The sequence below is a fragment of the Astyanax mexicanus genome, chromosome 11, assembly GCF_023375975.1.
Source record: "Astyanax mexicanus isolate ESR-SI-001 chromosome 11, AstMex3_surface, whole genome shotgun sequence".
Lineage (NCBI taxonomy): Eukaryota > Metazoa > Chordata > Actinopteri > Characiformes > Acestrorhamphidae > Astyanax > Astyanax mexicanus.
Genome location: NC_064418.1, coordinates 7,714,908 through 7,733,676, shown reverse-complemented (window position 1 = coordinate 7,733,676; position 18,769 = coordinate 7,714,908). Strand labels below are relative to the sequence as shown.

The 18,769-nt window shown below is 36.3% G+C and overlaps 1 protein-coding gene across 4 annotated transcripts in view; it reads right to left on the bottom strand.

Annotated features, from left to right (window-relative positions):
• Window positions 1–388: 388 nt before the first annotated feature.
• The window catches only part of lrp1bb (low density lipoprotein receptor-related protein 1Bb), a 503,881-nt gene continuing 485,500 nt past the window's right edge, over window positions 389–18,769 (bottom strand). For 2 of the 4 annotated variants that reach the window (XM_049485229.1, XM_049485232.1), the window contains 8 exons: window positions 17,745–17,919; window positions 16,222–16,326; window positions 10,250–10,363; window positions 8,033–8,109; window positions 5,870–5,960; window positions 4,378–4,528; window positions 3,790–3,864; window positions 389–1,934 (listed from right to left, as the gene is read on the bottom strand). In XM_049485229.1, the coding sequence (XP_049341186.1) occupies window positions 1,794–1,934; window positions 3,790–3,864; window positions 4,378–4,528; window positions 5,870–5,960; window positions 8,033–8,109; window positions 10,250–10,363; window positions 16,222–16,326; window positions 17,745–17,919 (929 nt within the window). In that variant the 3' untranslated portion in view covers window positions 389–1,793. The remainder of the gene's footprint in view (window positions 1,935–3,789; window positions 3,865–4,377; window positions 4,529–5,869; window positions 5,961–8,032; window positions 8,110–10,249; window positions 10,364–16,221; window positions 16,327–17,744; window positions 17,920–18,769) is intronic. The other 2 variants (XM_049485230.1, XM_049485231.1) reach the window with 2 other exon arrangements.

Here is an 18,769-nt window from a genome sequence, read left to right as displayed (position 1 = left end):
ATTTGATTACGATTCAGAGTTCTGTGTTTAAAGTAAAGAATCAGCCTGTAATGATCTATAATTAATCCCTCTATTTAATAGGCCCATTGACACACTTTCTGTTTTTTTTAAACTAGTCTCTGGGTTTTTGTTTGATGACCTCAAATTTGGTCTTGAATGCACACAGGAGAGTTTGTAGGTAAATAATTATCAAAAGAATGTTGAGAAGCCTCTGTATGGCTGTGATTAGCCAACCAGTTTTCAGCACTTATCCTCATTCTGCTAAATGTGCTTGAACCCGTGGATTGCTGCTTGCTGCGATATTCTGTCTTTGGAATTGTGCGAAGGAAATTGGTAAAAACAACTGCAAAAGACTCCAATCAAATATAAATCACCAGCCAAAGAGATGTTGAAATGGAAATAAAATGCCTTTATTTTATATTGATTCATTTTTATATAAAAAGTACTTACATTTAATACATTTTTTTCCAAAATACGAGCAGCCGAACAACATATAAATCAAATACAAAATTATAAAATCTTTTGTTCTGTATCTTATTAATGTCCCTCTTAGAGTAACAGACAAAAGGACGTTATTCATCCTCTAAACTCTCCACATATCAGTAAAGTCAATTTAACCCCCCCCCCCTCCCCCTTCCCTATCACATCCTGTATGGCGAATTTCCAGCCATCGGTCAGCTAAGTCTACCGTCACTGATGTTGTGCACTAGTTTGACGTGAGTTTTAGTTTGCTTGTTGATTAGCAAGACTTTGAACAACATGGATTATTGGAAGTGTCCAAGTACCAGATACAACGTTTTATAGATTATAAAATTCACTAGATGGATTGCAGTTCATCGTCATCACTGGGGCTTAAATCACCTTGTAAAAAGACGTTTGTCGAAGACCGGTAAGGATGTTTTCTTGCAAACTGTCCATTAAATACTGGTTTCCTCCAACATGGCGTATGGTTGAGCTGGATGAACAGAGTGTATTTCATATTTGCAGCATTATTCTCATTGATAGAAAGCAAAACACTTGAATGGAAAGTGACAAATATGACTGGGCAGTTTGTTATTATAAGCACACAATATATAATTGAGGACAAGATGAGATGAATAAAATCTAAATGCAGTGGATATCAGTAGCCCTCTGTAGAGACAAAAATGTACAAAGAAAAAACAACAGAAAAATAATAGAAAAAATAAACAGTTCATTAAGAACTAACTCATACAAGAGATGGGTTTTTAACTATTATTTAAGACTAAATGAATATCGAAAAGAACTAGAAGAACAGATGTGAGGTGGTAATACATGGAGTAGTAAATTGAATGAAAAACAAACAAACATGATTTGTGCCACATGGTTGCCGAGCCAACATTACAAAGCAAAATATAAACTAACATACTTTGAGAAAAGAAGAAATAAAAGAAAAGAAAACACTTTTGCTACTGTCATTTTTCTTGTTATGAAATTGTAATTTGCGAATCAGCAGCTTTATATATATATATATATATATAGTGCAGTATATGTATGTATGTATATATGTATATACTGAATAAAAAAAATAATCATAATCATAATTAAAAACAAAAAATCTAAAATAAAATAAAAACATGTAGAACACATATGAAGTTTGGAGTACAAAAATGTGTAGCAGATATGGGGAGATTTACGCTGATGTCAAACAAAGAAGCAACCCTAGCTGAGTTAGCTGAACCTGATAGGAAATAGAAAACTCTTTTTCTCCATGTGTTTTTTTTATACATTTTGTACATTGGCGTAAAAAAAAGAGTAGAAAGTGTAAAGTCAGGCTATGCGGCGGTTTCTCGAATCGTCCCCTCAAGTTTCTTTGGGAGTAGCTCTCTCCTTTCATCAATGCTGATGACCGGTTTTCGACAGTTCTGTCCGTCGATGTATATCTTGGCGTACATTGGGTTGGAGTAGTTCATAGGCTGTGTGGAGAGATGATAGGCAACAATTAGTAAAATTACATATGTTGATTATGTTGTTGCTGCCAGGCAAGAACTTTGTATCTCCAATTTTGCCAATTTTATCTTTTTGACAAAATAAATGGTTCAATAGAAATTATTTTTTTTTACATTGATTTATACTGACTTCATTTTGGAGATACATGGTTTTTGTACAAACACACTGAATCTATTTTTCAGCTACTCATGTAGACTGAAAAATATATAGATGTATTTTCTTATTCTTAACAGTCAGGGCGTTTTCACATCTGCACTTTTTTTTACTGCACTTATGACCTAACTTTGACTCTGGTTTGTTTTCACTCAGGCAGATGTGAACACAGTATCTGGACTTAGATGTGGGCCAGAACATCCACATCCAGACCCTGGAATTGCTCCCAGCTGAACTGGATTGGTTCGTTTGTGGTGAAAATGTGATCTTACCTAGATCTGACGCAATAATCAGTACTCTACAAATTTGAGGTGAGCTGCTTTACAGGTGCAGTTTAGCCTGATTTATTCCTCTTTGTACAAATTTGTACAAAAACATGCACTAGTCCAGAACACAGGACCTTGTTCCTGTATTTATAGTATCTCACAAAAGTGAGTACACCCCTCACATTTATATATAAAAAAAAAAGTTATTATATTTTTTCTTGGGACAACACTGAAGATATGGCACTTTGATACAATGTAAAGTAGTCAGTGTAGCGCTTGTGTAACAGTGTACATTTACTGTGCCCTCAAACAAATAACTCAACACACAGCCATCAATGTCTAAAACAGCTGCAGTTTTGAAAAGTGGAGGGAAAATTGCTAATTGAGCACAAATTGACCATTTTACTACCATTTGTACTTACTTTCGCCACCAGCAGTTTAGACATTAATGGCTGTATGTTGAGTTATTTTGAGGACACCGCAAATGTACACTGTACAAAGGGTCATATCTTTAGTGTTGTACCATGAAAAGATACTGCTCTGTAAAAAAATTAAGAGAGTTTCTTTGATTTTACCAAATTAAAAACCTCTGGAATATAATCAAGAGGAAGATGGACGACCACAAGCCATCAAACCAAACTGAACTGCTTGAATTTTTGCACCAGGAGTAAAGGCTTAAAGTTATCCGAAAGCAGTGTGTAAGACTGGTGGAGGAGAACATGCCAAGATGCATGAAAACTGTGATAAAAAAAACAGGGTTATTCCACCAAATACTGATTTCTGAACTCTTCAAACTTTATATGAATATGAACTTGCTTTCTTGTTTTATTAATTGAGGTCTGAAATCTTTTTCTTGTTATTTCAGCCATTTCTCATTGTCTGCAAATAAATGCTTTAAATGACAATCTTTTTTTGAAATATGGGAGAAATGCTGTCTGTAGTTTATAGAATAAAACAATAATGCTCATTTTAATCAAACATATACCTATAAATAGCAAAATCAAGAATCAAGAGAAACTGATTCAGAAACTGAAGTGCTCTATTAATTCTTTCCAGAGCTGTAAATAATAAAACATGTACAAAGATTGTGAGGGATTTACAGTTTTTGAGGTACTATACTTTCTTCTATATGTTCCCACCCCAGACTGATGAGACCAAATAGTAGATGGTTTATTGTGAAAACAAACCAAACTAACGGGAAAATGCTCCATCTATACAAACTGTGATCAAATTGAAACAGATGTTTAGATGTGAAAATGCCCTCACAGGTGAAAAAGTTTGGAAAATCAAATCAAGCAAGCACAAGCACCATGCATGCACCAACACTGATGTCCACAGAACTTCATTCATGTGATGGATCACGAAGTCACAAAAAGAGAGAGAAAGGGACCGAAGCTTTCACCTGTCCAGGTATAACTTCTTTAGGGACAGAGTGTATGTTCAGAGTGTGAGGGTCGCTGGATTTTACACACCACCCCTGAAACACAGCACACACTCTGCCATGAAAAGAACTGTCCAAGAACGCAGCCTGTATTAGACCTTTAACTAGGTTTTTCATTTCGTGCGGCAGCAGAAGACAGAAAGGCATTGAGAATGAAAGTTAAAGTCAGAATAAAGGCATCTCTCTGCGGAATGGCGAGAGAAAGAGAGCAGCGGGGGGTCGGCAGTTTCGTTATTGCCGTTGTGGCGGCGCTAATAAACCGCTACCCATCTCCACGGCACATTCTAGAGTTGGCAGAAGCAACTTTGAAGAAGTAACAATCAAGTTTCTCTGTTAGAAAAAAAGAAGAAAAAGTGGATGAAAAGATGCAAGCGGTGCCAAAAAAGCCCTGGGAGTTCAGTCTCATACTGTACTCATCTCTGCGTTCACAAGCTCTATTTTCCTGAGCTGCAGAGGGTAAGCATCACAAGCTGTTAAAGTCGTAAACCTACAGTTTGCTGACATCGTTCTTTAAGCACCCACATGTAAGTCTGGAACAAAGGAACAAACCTTGTGTGGATCCAGCGTGAAGTTGGGTTTGAGGAGGCTTCCGGCATCTGCATGGTTGTCGTGGTCTACCTCGTACATGTTGTAGGATGGGTTACCGATCTCCACGTTGATGCCTCCGTTGGTCATGGGTTGCCGTTGTACTCGCTTGCCCCTAGGACAGGCCATAAAGCCATTCGTAAGAAGTATCAAGAAGATATGTTTTCTTATTTTATAATGAAATATCTGTACTGTTTCTGTTTACATACTGGAGCGCTTCTCTCCAACTAGGCTGACACTAGGGTCCAGTACGCCCACACGCCCACATCATATTCACAGCAATTTCTAGTAACAGTGATTCTGGAAGTTCTGAACTAATGGGTGTGCTTACTTTCTTTACACTGCAGTAAAAAAAACAAGGGTTGGGCAATGAAACTGAAACACCTGTTTTAGACCACAATAATTTATTGTGGTGACGGACAGTTCTGGTGGAAACAGGAGAGTTGAGGTGCACATTGAATTCTGCCGTTAGCACCCGAACGTCCCTTTCAGACAGCTTCCTCTTCCAGCGTCCACAGTTAATCCTGTTGGATGTGGTTCGTTCTTCTTGATGGTATGCTGACCTGCTATTACCCTGGATACCGTGGCTCTTGATGCATCACAAAGACTTGCTGTCTTGGTCACAGATGCTCCAGCAAGACGTGCACCAACAATTTGTCCTCTTTTGAACTCTGGTATGTCACCCATAATGTTGTGAGCATTGCAATATTTTGAGTAAAACTGTGCTCTTACCCTGCTAATTAAACCTTCACACTCTGCTCTTACTGGTGCAATAATGTGCAATTAAAGAAGATTGGCCCCCAAGCTGCTCCAATTTAGCCATGAAACCTCCCACACTAAAATGACAGTTGTTTCAGTTTCATTGTCCAACCCCTGTACAAACATGCTTATTCATGCTTATTTCAAGTATTCAAAAACTTGCTTAAAACTATATAGCATATTGTTATTATTGGGATAATTCTGTTTTTTTTGGGTCTATATAATCCTAATATATTCTAACATTCTTGCTTTGAACTTACTAAAACAGTGTATACTTTTTTTTATTTGTTGCCTTGTGCATTTAGACCAATTTTTTTTAGATGAAACATAATAAAGCAGTTGTTCTCGTTTGTCTCTGGTCCTGGAGACCTTCTCCTCCTACCCTCAAATTACCTTCTATTACTGCTCTGTATCAGTTTTCAATCAATTAGCTTATTGTTAAATATCAAACTGTCCTAACTTTTCTAAAATATGTTTTCTAAAATGTGTTGTAGGGTTAAAACACAGTAATTAATCAATATTAGCAAATGAAATGTAATATATATTAGATTCATTCTGTCTGCAATCAGATACAATTTTATCTGTAGCTGTATTTGTAGTTTATCTTTAAACATAATTCTCAAATTCATCATTTTAACCCACAATGTGTGTGCATAAACTCTACAGTGTCTGCCCCCACTCAGTCACCCCGTAATACCTCTGCCGCCTTCTGCAGATGAAGACTCCCGTCACCACAGTTGTTATCAAAATAACCAGCAGGACCAGCGGCACAATGATGGCAATGCTCCCTGTGGTGAAGAAGAAAGGAAAAAGCCGGAATAAAGCTTCACTCCTCACCGCCCACGTATGGGTCCATTCAGGTTACAAAGACTGCATTGCAGTTTCTTTAAGCTGTAAAAATCTTAATGATTCTCAGCTTCATTCTGAAGTAATACAGGCAAACACAACAGCCTTTTCATCAAAGTTTGGATGAATGGTGTTAACATTGGAAAATGAACATTGAATAAGTTTTGCTAACAGAAAAAAAAAAAAAAAAAAATATATATATATATATATATACTCTGAACAGCAACCCTGTTCCCACAGCAGCAGGAACATCAGTTTAAACACTGTTAAGATTGGAACCAGCAGACTTTAGGCCAGGTTCACACTTCTTTGATCAAAAACGCCTGACAAATATTTGCCATGCTAAATATCTGAACCAGTCAGTGACTGGGAGTCAAAAGCAGTGGCTACCTCTAAAAACTTTCTGTTTTCCTGTTATATCTATACATTTTCTTTATTGTAGATTAATACTAAACTCATCCAAACTATGAATAAACACACATGGAATTATTATATAAACAAAAAAAGTGTTAAATAAACCAGAAAATGTTTTAGATTTTAGATTCTTCTTTAAAGCTGCACCTCTTGCTTAGGATTAACAGTTTTGCACATCTTGGCTGGATTTTCTCTGTCAGCTTTATGAGGTAGAGTCACCTAGAATTCAGGCTTTCAGTTAACAGCTGTGCTGAACTCATCAAGAGTTAATTACTTGAATTTTAAGTTAACGGCATCCCAGATAAGAGCAACTAAAAACTTCACAGGGTATTTTGATTTGTTTAACACTTTTAAGTTACTACATGATTCCTTATGTGTTCCCTTGTAGTCTGGATGTCTTCAGTATTCATTTACAACGTAGGAAAAAAATACAAATGATAACACTGTATAAGAAGGTGTGTCCAAACTTTTGACTGGTCCTGTGCATGGGAACTAAGCTGCAAAAAAACAGCTTAGCATACCATTTCAGCTTTGCTCATTCACGTTGATATTGAAGAGTGTTTCAGCTGAGGCTGCTTTTGAATATAGCAAGCATTAGAAAAGTGAAAAATTAACATGTATATAAGTAGAAAGCTGGTTAACCCTTGTGTGGTGTTCAGGTCTGTGGGACCCGTTTTCATTTTTCATCAAATGATACAAAAAAAAATATTTTTTCTAACTCAAACTCATTGGCATTGGCTCATTTTTTGTGAAAAACATATATCAAAACACATTTTCGATAAACACACTGTACACCCCACCCACACACACACACACACACACACACACACACACATACATTTATATTAAATGTTTGGCCAAGGGCTAATAAACATTGCTTCATTTGTAAATTTGAAACTAAACAAATTTTCTACTCATATCTTGAGTTAAATTCATTTTCTTTTACATTTTATTAAAAAACTAATAAAAAAAAGAGTAGCATTTTTTAAAAGAAATGTAACATAAGAAAGGTAAAGGGCAAATATTAACCATCTAAGCTGTTTATATTGCTTGCAATTTAGGTGAAGCAAGCATGTGTAAAGCATTTTAATGTAAAATGGCTTAATTTTGCTGAATTAAATACAAGTAACAAAGTAAACGAGTAACAAAAATATGAACACCACACAAGGGTTAAATTGTACGGGAAATGGTAAATGTAAAACACAATGTTATTTGTCGTTTCTGGTTCACAAAAGCAGAAGAAAATGCATAAGTAGAGCTCACAGATGACAGGGGCACTATCTTTTAAATCATACATATTTTTTACATACAGTTTTCCACATATTTTACCAGTATTGTTCTATTGTTATATTTACTGTAACTGTATACATACTGCAGTTAAATACCTGAGAATAAAACCAAAGTTTGTTTCATTGGCTTTTGAGTGCTCTGAGCTGAGCAGCCTGTGTATTAGAGTAAATCTCCCAAATCATAAATCATATTTGTCCATGTTCTGATGCTTTTGCTCCGTGCTCCCTGAGAGTGAAGCTCATAAGGAGCAGTGAGAGAACGTAGTAATGGTGTGTGTGTGCGTGTGTGTGTGTGTAGGCTCCTTGCTCACCTCCAGCTGTGTTGTCTGAGCGGCTGCTCTTGGGGGCGGGCCTCTCGCACTGCGTCCCCGACCAATTGGCTGAGCACCTGATTAAAAACATCCACAGAGGGGCGATCAGAAGACGGTTATGAATTCTAATCTGCTTGGGAGAGCACGTGGTAATTTACCGCAAACACACACACACACACACAGTGCAGCCCGGAGACAGTTTACACAAGCGCAGGATATAAATCCACACCGTGAAGAGTAAATCAGCACACTTGAATCACGTTGAGCAGAGAAACAGACGGCGAAAGGATGAGTCACCTCGTCTGAGAATGAAAAACGGTGAATGAGTGGTATATGTATGCGAATCAACCAGATGACTGATGACTGAAGTTTGTGCGTCTGAAAATGAGAACAGTGCGTGTTCATATTAAAAATAATAAATAAAAATCTCAAAAGAGGTTGTAAAGTAGGGGTGAGATGTGGAAATATATAATGGTACAGTTTCCCAGATAGGGATTAAGAAAAATATTGGACTATGTTATATTCTTTTTAATAAAACAAACAAATCTCCTATAAAATTCCAAATCCTGTATTTTACAGACGTTTTTATAAAATGCACCATATTATAAGGCGCACTATCAATGAATGTTTGTTTTCTGGTCTATTTTCATACATAAGGCTTAAGACATAAGGATTATGAGGCGCATTTTAAGCGACAATAGTAAGGAACAAGGATGTCGCCATTTTTTTTTATCTACACAGAGGTTCATACACTTTTAACCAATAAATTTCCATTATTTTTTTTCATGACCTTCCCATGCCTCCAAGGCAAATTTTCATGACCATGCATTTTTAAAACCATGCATACATGGACAATAAAACGAAAAATCCAAACTGATCGGATACAATTTTTAATAATAAAGTTTGTGTCAGATCCTGAGAGCTACATTGTGTAACAATTACTAGTCTAAATTTCTGAATTAACTCTGAGCTGATGTATTTGTTAGCTCAAAATATATTTTCTCCATCGATAAACAGAAACACAAAGATTTGTAGACCAAATTTCCATTACTTTTTGTAAACGTTTTTTTTTTTTTTTTCCAAAACTAATCAGGGCCTGGAAATTACTATTTTCAAATTCCATCACTTTTCCTGGTTCTTCATGACTGTACAAACCCTGTACACAGATTTCTCTCCTGAAAAATGTTTATTTGGGTGAGTAAACTGCTTCTGTTTATTTACAGTAAGCTTAGATTTTTAATATTTGTAACAATTAGCAGCAGCGCTAGCTGTGGTTAGCAGCAGCGCAGCCCACAGTTTGCAGCACTAACACTGGTAAATGTTAATTAAAAATTAAAATTATTATTATTATTATTATTATTATTATTATTATTATTATTATTATTAGTGTAGAATGGTGCAACTGTCTACAGTCTATACCACTGTACAACACTGTATTAAAATCATTTGTCATATTAATCAAAGTTATCTTAATTAATAATCAGGTCTTAACATTGGGAGACAATATAATTCCATGATGGATGAACCAATAGAAATGCTCCAGAGGTATGTGAAACTTCTCTAAACAGTAACTTCCATAAAACTTAAACTTCAATGGTTGGTGTGGTGTAGTCTAATTTTATCTAATTTTCTTTATTATTTCTTTATTATAATACATTTTGATAAAATATTTCGTGATTCAGAAGTTCAGAAAGTTTTTGTTTTGCTCATTTTAAATGTAGCACTTCAAAAGTATTCATTAGGTAAGCTGTGAAAAGTGTTTATTTTATTGATTTTATTGATAAGAGTTGTTGTTACCTGCAGTGATACTGTTAAAAAAACTTTTTAAAAATGATGAAACATATTGTAATATCATATTAGCATACCACCCCACAATTTACAGTAAGAATAACATTGCATAGTGTTGCTTTGACCAAAACACTCACAAACCACAACAAACAATCTAAACTTTCCATAAAACACTACAAATATGAAGTTTACATGCATGAATTAAACACTTAATAAAACACTTAAACTGATAAAGTGTTTAACTGATAGTGTAATTTGTGTATGGCTTAGTTGAAACAGAAAGTACAGGTGGTACAGTCTGAGAACATGGTATGGTGGGTGCTGGGGGGCACCAGACGGTGCTGGGCGATGGAGCAGGGTGGAGATGAGGCCACTGGGTGGGTTTGGTGGGGTGAGGTTGGGTGGGGAAGGTATTGAGGTGGGACCTACTTGCAGCGGGGTTTGTTAAGGGAGGTTATTGTGCATATCCCTTCATTCTGACAGTAGTAATCACAGGGGTTGGCCAGCTCATCACAGCGCTGGTTCTTGAACCCAGCTGTGCAGCTGCAAGAAATTGCGGTAGCGTGAGGAAAATAACAAAGATGCGAATCAGCCGGTAAAACTCACTGTCCTCGTTTGGTTAGGTCTGAATATTAAGAGCAATTTTCTCTCTAGGGTGGAATCAGCTGTTGTTTGCTTGCAGTCAAGACAAGGTCAGTTACATCACATGTCTCAAACCGTGCTTCAGAAGAAGTGAAAAGTTTCTTGGCTGAGAATAAATGCCTGACATTCAACAGAGCCTCAATCAGACTTAATTCTACCATAATGGTCAACAGCAAACAATGACTAATTCTGCTACTAAAGAGTCACATCAAAAGCTTGGAATTAAGATTATTAAGACAAGGTTAATGTCAAAATGCCTCAGAAATGCAACAGAAATGCAAAGTCCGTTGAACATATTTTCTTGCATAAAGAAAAAACACAAATACAGACCTTGCTAACAAATTAACAGAATAACAAAAGAAGAGAACATGACCTTGGTTGCTATAGAAGATATAATCTCTGTTAGTTTGTTTTGTAGATACAGGTGCATCTCAGAAAAATGGAATATCATTGAAAAGTTACTTTATTTCAGTAATTCAGTTCAAAATGTGAGACTCATATATTACATATTTTATATATATATCACACAGAGTGATCTATTTTAAGCGTTTCTTTCTTTTATTGTTAATGACTATGAAGCTTACAGCCAAAGAAAATTCAAAAATGTAATATTATATAAGACCAATTGGTACTTTTGGCAGTGTGCCAAGTCCTGCTGGAAAATGAAATCCGCATCTCCATAAAAGTTTTCATCAGAGGGAAGCATTAAAATCTTACAGCAGAATCTTACAGCAGCACTTCATGCTTTCCTCTGCTGACAAATTCTATGGAGATTGGGATTTCATTTTCCAGCAGGACTTGGCACACTGCCAAAAGTACCACCAGTTGGTCTTATATAATATTCTAATTTTCTGAGACACTGATTTTTTTTTTTTTTGTGGCTGTAAGCCAAAATCATCAACAATAAAATAAACAAACACTTAAAATAGATCACTCTGTGTGAAATACATCTATATAATATATGAGTTTCATATTTTAAACTGAATTACTGAAATAAAGTAACATTCCAATGATATTCAAATATTTTAAGATGCACTACTATATACAACTATATTCAAATTAGCTCACCCCATGACACCTGTAATTTTTTTACACATTTAAACATATGGACATGTTTTGCTGGCAGGGGATAAACCATTTTTAATTGCTTTAAGATATTTTTAAATCCCATCACCATTCACCATACAACATCTACAACCTTCTTTTTAAAGGCTTCAGAGAGCGGTGCTGATGTGATGCATTAATTCAGCACACAGATTAATCCATCTGTTTATCTGTATAAAAGTTGTTGAAGCTGAACAGAGAGGAGTCTCTCTCTGTTAAAGTTTTATTATGCCTAATAAAGATTCTAATTTAAAACGCATCAAAACTATCCTGAGATATTATAACAAAGAAAAAATGGCTCTAGTCTGTTTGCATGGCACACTGACTGGGAAGTTCCAGCATTTAAACTTTTTTTTTAAATTATTTTATTTAATTGTATATGATTTTTTAAATACGGGACACAAACATGGGACATAATACTAATTTCTGTCCCATGACATTATCTTGTATATTATCTTTGTTTGGCAATATCATTATTAAATCGAAGATGCCATTATGTTTAAGTATGTTTTAAAAGAGACAAGAGACAATATTTCACATGACTGTTAAGCAATAATACACGAGAGGGAGTGCTATAAAGTACAACTGCAATACAGCAGTGCCAATATTACAGGTTATAGCAGGAATCTTGAGTATATTATTGCTGTTCATTGAAAGATTTTGAGTTAAAGAGGGTGATAAAATATGATCTGTTTGGGTATAAAAACGCTGCAAGTTAAAATAGTTCCATTGCTGCTCTGTTTGTAGCTGTGCTGTTTGGTTTGTAAGCGCTGCATCATTTCTAGGTTACCTGTATGTGCAGTAATACATAAAGAGCTTTGGTTACAGTGCATTACCGCCTGATAATGGCACTCAGAGAACACCTCTCAGCCAATAACAATGCTGAGAAGTCTTGGAATTAACTGTGGTATTTATATAATAAATCATATTCAAAGCTGTGTGAACAATCTCATCAGTAGAACAGCAGTGGACCATGTGGTAAAACCATGTGGACCATGACTCCAATAAAACCATACCAAAGTGTAGTACCAGTCACAATATGAATAAAATATGCAAGTTTTAATATGAAACAGCACAAATTGTGTGTTATAATCAGAAGCAAATGAAAACACTGAAAACTTCATAATGGGACCTACTTTCTGATCTCCCCCTCAATTTACTGTCTGTTTTGAATGTCTGCATGACAATAATGTTGCCTAGCATAGTTTAAAAATGTCTTTTTGATAAGGATTGGGAATTAATTTAAACTGGCTGCATTTAAGGTCAACCGTTATGACTTCCCCACACGGGAAGATAAATCAATGCATGCATTTTCAGTTCCTGGGAGCGAGTGAATATGGCACATTATCAGGATGTTTTAACCTCACAGAAAAATCCAGATGAGCTCATTTGCATAGAAATTGATTTTATCTTCTCAATTGTGTCAGACATTGCCACAAATGTCATTTAAACTACAAAGACTATTTGGTGGGAATGAGGAGACTTCTCAACATGAATATAAACACCCTGTTTCAGCTTGAAGCCTGAACAGAACTGACTGTAATTTAATTCTGGTTAACTACCGGGCCTAGAGGGACACTTCCTCTCGCTTGTCTGCTGTCATATCCTCCGTCATGAACATTACCTGATGTACTGGACAAGATAGATAACTGTTTATTTGGGATGTCCCAGTCCCATACTTTGGCAATGCAGTAAAAAAAAAGGACGATCCAACATCCAAATTGTCCCTTAAAGTATTTTTTATTATTAAATTGTAATAATTATTGAAATAACAGTATCAAAACAGACAATTTTAGCACACAATAAAAAATTACTAAATGGCCATATAAAGGATTTCTTAAAATCATTTTCACATGCAAAGGCAAACATGAAACATCAGGATGCACAGCCCCGGTTGGTCCCAGCTGGCCCTCGTTGGACTGATTATGCAGCCGTCTGGGATCAACTTAAAAGCCCTGCTTTTGAGCCTTCACTCGAGAAGAGACACTAGAGGTAAAAGGACCTAAAAGACACTTCCTAAAAGAGACTAGAGCCCCACTGGGCCATCAATATGTTTATTAAAGTTTGTTTTTTAGGTGTTGGTGGAGGGCGTTTGCCAAATAAAGGTACGGTTTGACTTCATTCACTCCCTGTGTCTGTGTCTCTCAGTGCTTTCAGAATTCCATGTAGCCACAGTGACTACGCCCCTATTCTCTAGGGCACCACCACAGTATGCATCTCTAAATCTTCTTAAATAAACAAACTGTTTTTTAATCATAGAGCAAATAAATCTATGGAAAAAGCGGGGAAAAAAAAGAAATGGGGGAAAAAGAAGGATCTACTGTAGATATCTAACACCGTGGGCCCAGATGTGCATACACTATTTGAACCCAAGCATCTAGACTCAGTAGATTAGTGGATTCAGGCACTTAAAGGTGCACCCACTGGTGAAATAGGCAATCAGCTGTGCAAACAGCTTCAATAATCTCCATAGATAAGCACTGCCCATAGAGTGGGATGCTCTGGAGGAACAGCAGATGAGCTTATAGTCATCATGCTCAGTGCCAAGGGCTGCCTTATAGGAGTATAGAGCCGCTGGAACTGCCATCCCTGGATTAATGGAGCACCATCTTATGGTGTTTGTGATCCAGAACTAATCATGCAACATCAGTGGCTGACCTCGCTAATGCAATCAGATCCTCACAGCAGTGCTCCAACAACATCTAGAGTGAAGCCTTGCCAGATGAGAAATTCTTTGAGTTCTTTGAATGCTTGTTAACCTTCCTATTATGTTTGGGGTCAATTTGACTCCATTCCATGTTTATTTAAATAAGCCTTTAAATAAGCAGTTAATATCATTTTATTTACTTCACATTTACTGACTTTTTCTTATTTATTGGGGACAACTGGGTAAACATAAAATTAATGAGATGGTATGTTTTATGTGTCCTGTACACATTTTGTATACATCAGTGTCGTTTGGGGTCAATTTGACCCCAGGCTGTTTTAGCTGTATAAAACATGTAAGAAATATCAGAATTTTACACATATTTTTGTGTGAAATGATGTGACGGTCACTTCGACATGGAATTTTTTATTATTTTATAATCTATAAAAAACATTAGTTTAACATTTAAAAATAACATAATTATATCTGTATTATTCCTAGAAACACTGATAGTTTATTCGACAGGGATGGAGGAGAAAACACAATTTTCATGAGAACTTTGATATTTCTCATTCAGTGGAGGAATATGTTGTTCCTACAAATATATTGATAGTTTACACAACACAGCGGTGATGCAGAGATATAAAAGGTTTATAAAAATCAATTTTGACCCCAAACATAATAGATGTTACTATTGTTGATAACATAAAATATTTAAAATATTAAAGGTTCTACATTACAAAAAGCTTTACTTAGAAATAATTTAAAATACAGAAAGACATTAAAATACCAAAAAGATCTCTATTTTCAATTTTAGTTAAATCAGTGAGATTTTATGGTGCTAATTTCTCCATAGTCGCATGTATACAACATGTATTCTGGTTGTATAAAGGGGGGTGGATGGGGGGGTAGAATTGTTTTAACTGGCTATATATAGTATGTGACATAAACTTGGGTAAAAATCTTAATATTATATAATACATTTCTGTAGTTTAAAATAGCTGGGGTCAAATTGACCCCAAACATAAAAAAAAATATTATTTGAACGTAATAGGAGGGTTAAATAGAGCTGTGAGAGGGAAGAGCCTTTTTGAACTGGAGTCATTTATTGGTGGCTTTACTAAAATGTTCTGGGTCATTGTCATGTAGCATGGTCCACCTCTACTATATCAGATTTTTTTTTTTTTACAGATTTTTTAAACCTCTGATACAATAAAACAATTCATAGTGGATTCTGTGGTGAAGAGCTAATCAGTCCCAGTTTAAATGAAGATTTTAATATTATTTAATATTGTTATGATGAAGATTAAATGTCCATATGTTTAAATTATACCAAAAATAAAAGATAAAGATGTTCATGGGGTTTCCCTGTTACAGGTAAGAAGAGGCAGTGCAAATATAAGAGCTCTGCCAAAGCACACTCTCACTTTGCATCCTGTAATTAACGTTCAATTTGCTAAAGCTGTAACTATTCGCACAAGCATGAAATATGTTGTCACACTTCAGTCACACCTCCAATAACTTTCTTTTCTTTTTTTTATTCAGAATCCTTCCATGTTTTGCATGATCTATCCTCAAATGCATATGTATGAGGAAGAGAAGCATGTTTTTTTTCTTCTTACTATATGGAATGAACTCTGTACGCTCTGTAGGCTCCTACGCCAGCTTCATCCATAATACGCTCGGTTCTGGCACATGAAACCTGGCAATAAAGGCTTTGTACATTTGGCCCTGTGCTGTGTGTACAAGAAAACCTACTCGCTGAGGCACATTTCAACCCAATCTAGACGTTTCAGGTACAGAATTAGCTCTAAAGTAAAGCCTCTTTAAGTGGGTGCCTTGCTGAGCTGCTCTGGTCCTCGATGACGTGTAATGCATCAATGTGTTTCCTGGCATCTGCGCCACATTTTCCAAATAAACACTGAGGCTCTATGAGGCGTTTGACCGTGCTCATCTAATTGCAGGGATTTGCACTGAGACAACAGAAGGCTATTTAGTCATTACTCACTGGCAGAAGGGCAGGTTGGTGTCGGGGTCCAGATGACAGGTGCCTCCATTGTAGCAGTAGCCATCACACAGCTGGCAGCTGGAGGCTATTCTACCACTGGTGCAGCTGCAAGACAGTGGAGGAGTGCAGACGGTTGGATTAATACTGGTAGATACACTGGTGTGTGGATAGATGGATGGATAGATGGGTGTACAGATAGATTTATGTGATTAACCAACACAAAGTAGCACATAATTGTGAAGTGAAACAAAAATGTAACATGGTTTTCTACATTTTAATTCATCAAATAAAAAGCTGAGTTCAGCTTCAATTTCAATCACTTTTCAATTTGGTAAAAATCAAAGAAACTCATTATTTTTAAGTGGTCTCTTATTTTTTGTCCAGAGCTGTACAGGGGTTGGACAATGAAACTGAAACACCTGGTTTTAGACCACAATAATTTATTGTGGCGACGGACAGTTCTGGTGGAAACAGGAGAGTTGAGGTGCACATTGAATTCTGCGTGATTTGATCAGCCGTGGTTTTATGTTTTTTTGGATACAATCCGGGTTAGCACCCGAACATCCCTTTCAGACAGCTTCCTCTTACAGCGTCCACAGTTAATCCTGTTGGATGTGGACATTAACCTGGATACCGTGGCTCTTGATGCATCACAAAGACTTGCTGTCTTGGTCACAGATGCTCCAGCAACACGTGCACCAACAATTTGTCCTCTTTTGAACTTGTGTCACCCATAATGTTGTGAGCATTGCAATATTTTGAGCAGAACTGTGCTCTTACCCTGCTAATTGCACCTTCACACTCTTATTGCTCTTACTGGTGCAATAATGTACAATTAATGAAGATTGGCCACCAGGCTGCTCCAATTTAGCCATGAAACCTCCCACACTAAAATGACAGGTGTTTCAGTTTCATTGTCCAACCCCTGTATGTGGTGTACGAGTAGCATAAAAAAAACAATGGGCATATTTTTCCTCTTTGAACTGCAATTATGTTATTGCGTTTTCATGAATATTCTGACATTCACTAATATTGTCTTATATATGATGTATATAAGATATATATAATGTATATAATGTATATATAATGAGTATAATGAACAATTTTGCAGTTTAACAACATAGTATGAGTCTAAAGTTGTTTGCTTACATTTGGCTAGAATTTTTCTTATAAATTAATATTAGAAAATAATTAAAAAATAAAGAAATGGGGAAAAAAGAAGGATCTACTGTAGATATCTAACACTGTGGACCCAGATGTGCATACACTATTTGAACCCAAGTATCTAGACCTAGTAGATTAGTGGATTCAGGCACTTAAAGGTGCACCCACTGGTGACTGGTTTTGTCAGATCTTAATGTCCCACAAGTGGATGGAACATGATTTGATGATTATAGGCTCTTTTTTCAGCTGTAGAAAATATATTTTGGTTTCTGGTACAGTCTGTACTTTACCCAGCACATCAGCACATCATTTCAGTCTTAAGGACAAAAGGAATCATGGTGATTCATAATGGAACATACTTGCAGGCCACATCTCCCGTCTCTCCATCAATAATACACGGAGCTCCGTGGCACCGTAGGCACTTATCAACGTCACACTTGATCCCCTCGTATCGAGCCGGACACACGCACTCCACGTGGCCGGAGCTGGAGAGGGTGCAGGCCTTGGAGTTCACGCAGTAATGGTGACAGATGTCTGTCAAGGGGCAGAAACAGACAGTAAACACACAGAAAACACACACACACAAAGAACATTTTTAATTACTCATTAGAATTCAGGGGCAAATTCCCTCTTTATTATCTGCAGTTAAATTGGAGTTTTACAAAGCGTTAATGAGACTTAATTATCCACATCAAATATTGAGTACAGAGATGAAAACGCATGACCCCTTGGGTGTACAGCGGTGAAAAAACATTAATAGTAGCCAGATAAAATTGTTTTCCTACAAATTATAGGAACACAAAACAGGAACTCATTTATCAGCAAAGCTCAGAAACACCTCAAGGTTGCCTCGGTGGCATTAAAATCCCTCACTGGGCGCAAAGTGTTCAAAAGCTTTCTGTGCTGGAAATTGCCTTTCTGCTCAAACAGTCTGCAGTAATGAAAAGAAAAACACTGGTAATTTGAGAATTTGAAGGAAGTGGCAGTTTTTGAATATTAGATGAAAATAAAAAGACATTCAACACATGCTGCTGTGCATTTCTCCTTTCTCGCCTCATCTTTTTATAGATTTATTCTCTTGTTTGTTGTCTTTTCCAGTCTTTTCAGCCTTTGCACCTGAGTGTTAAAGTGTTTAGTGAGCAGTACTTCACTGAACTGAGGAGAGTCTAAAATTATACAAGCTGTTATTTGCTCTTTAGAAAAGAACAATAATTAAAAAAAAAGGTAACAGTAACTTACAGTACAGGTAAATTCAATGCGTTTTCTTTATTTTCATGACTATTTACATTGTAGATTCTCACTGAAGGCATCAACACTATGAATGAACACATGTGGAGTTTTATGTACTTAACAAAAAATGAGCCGTCCTCTACAGTCACCGGAC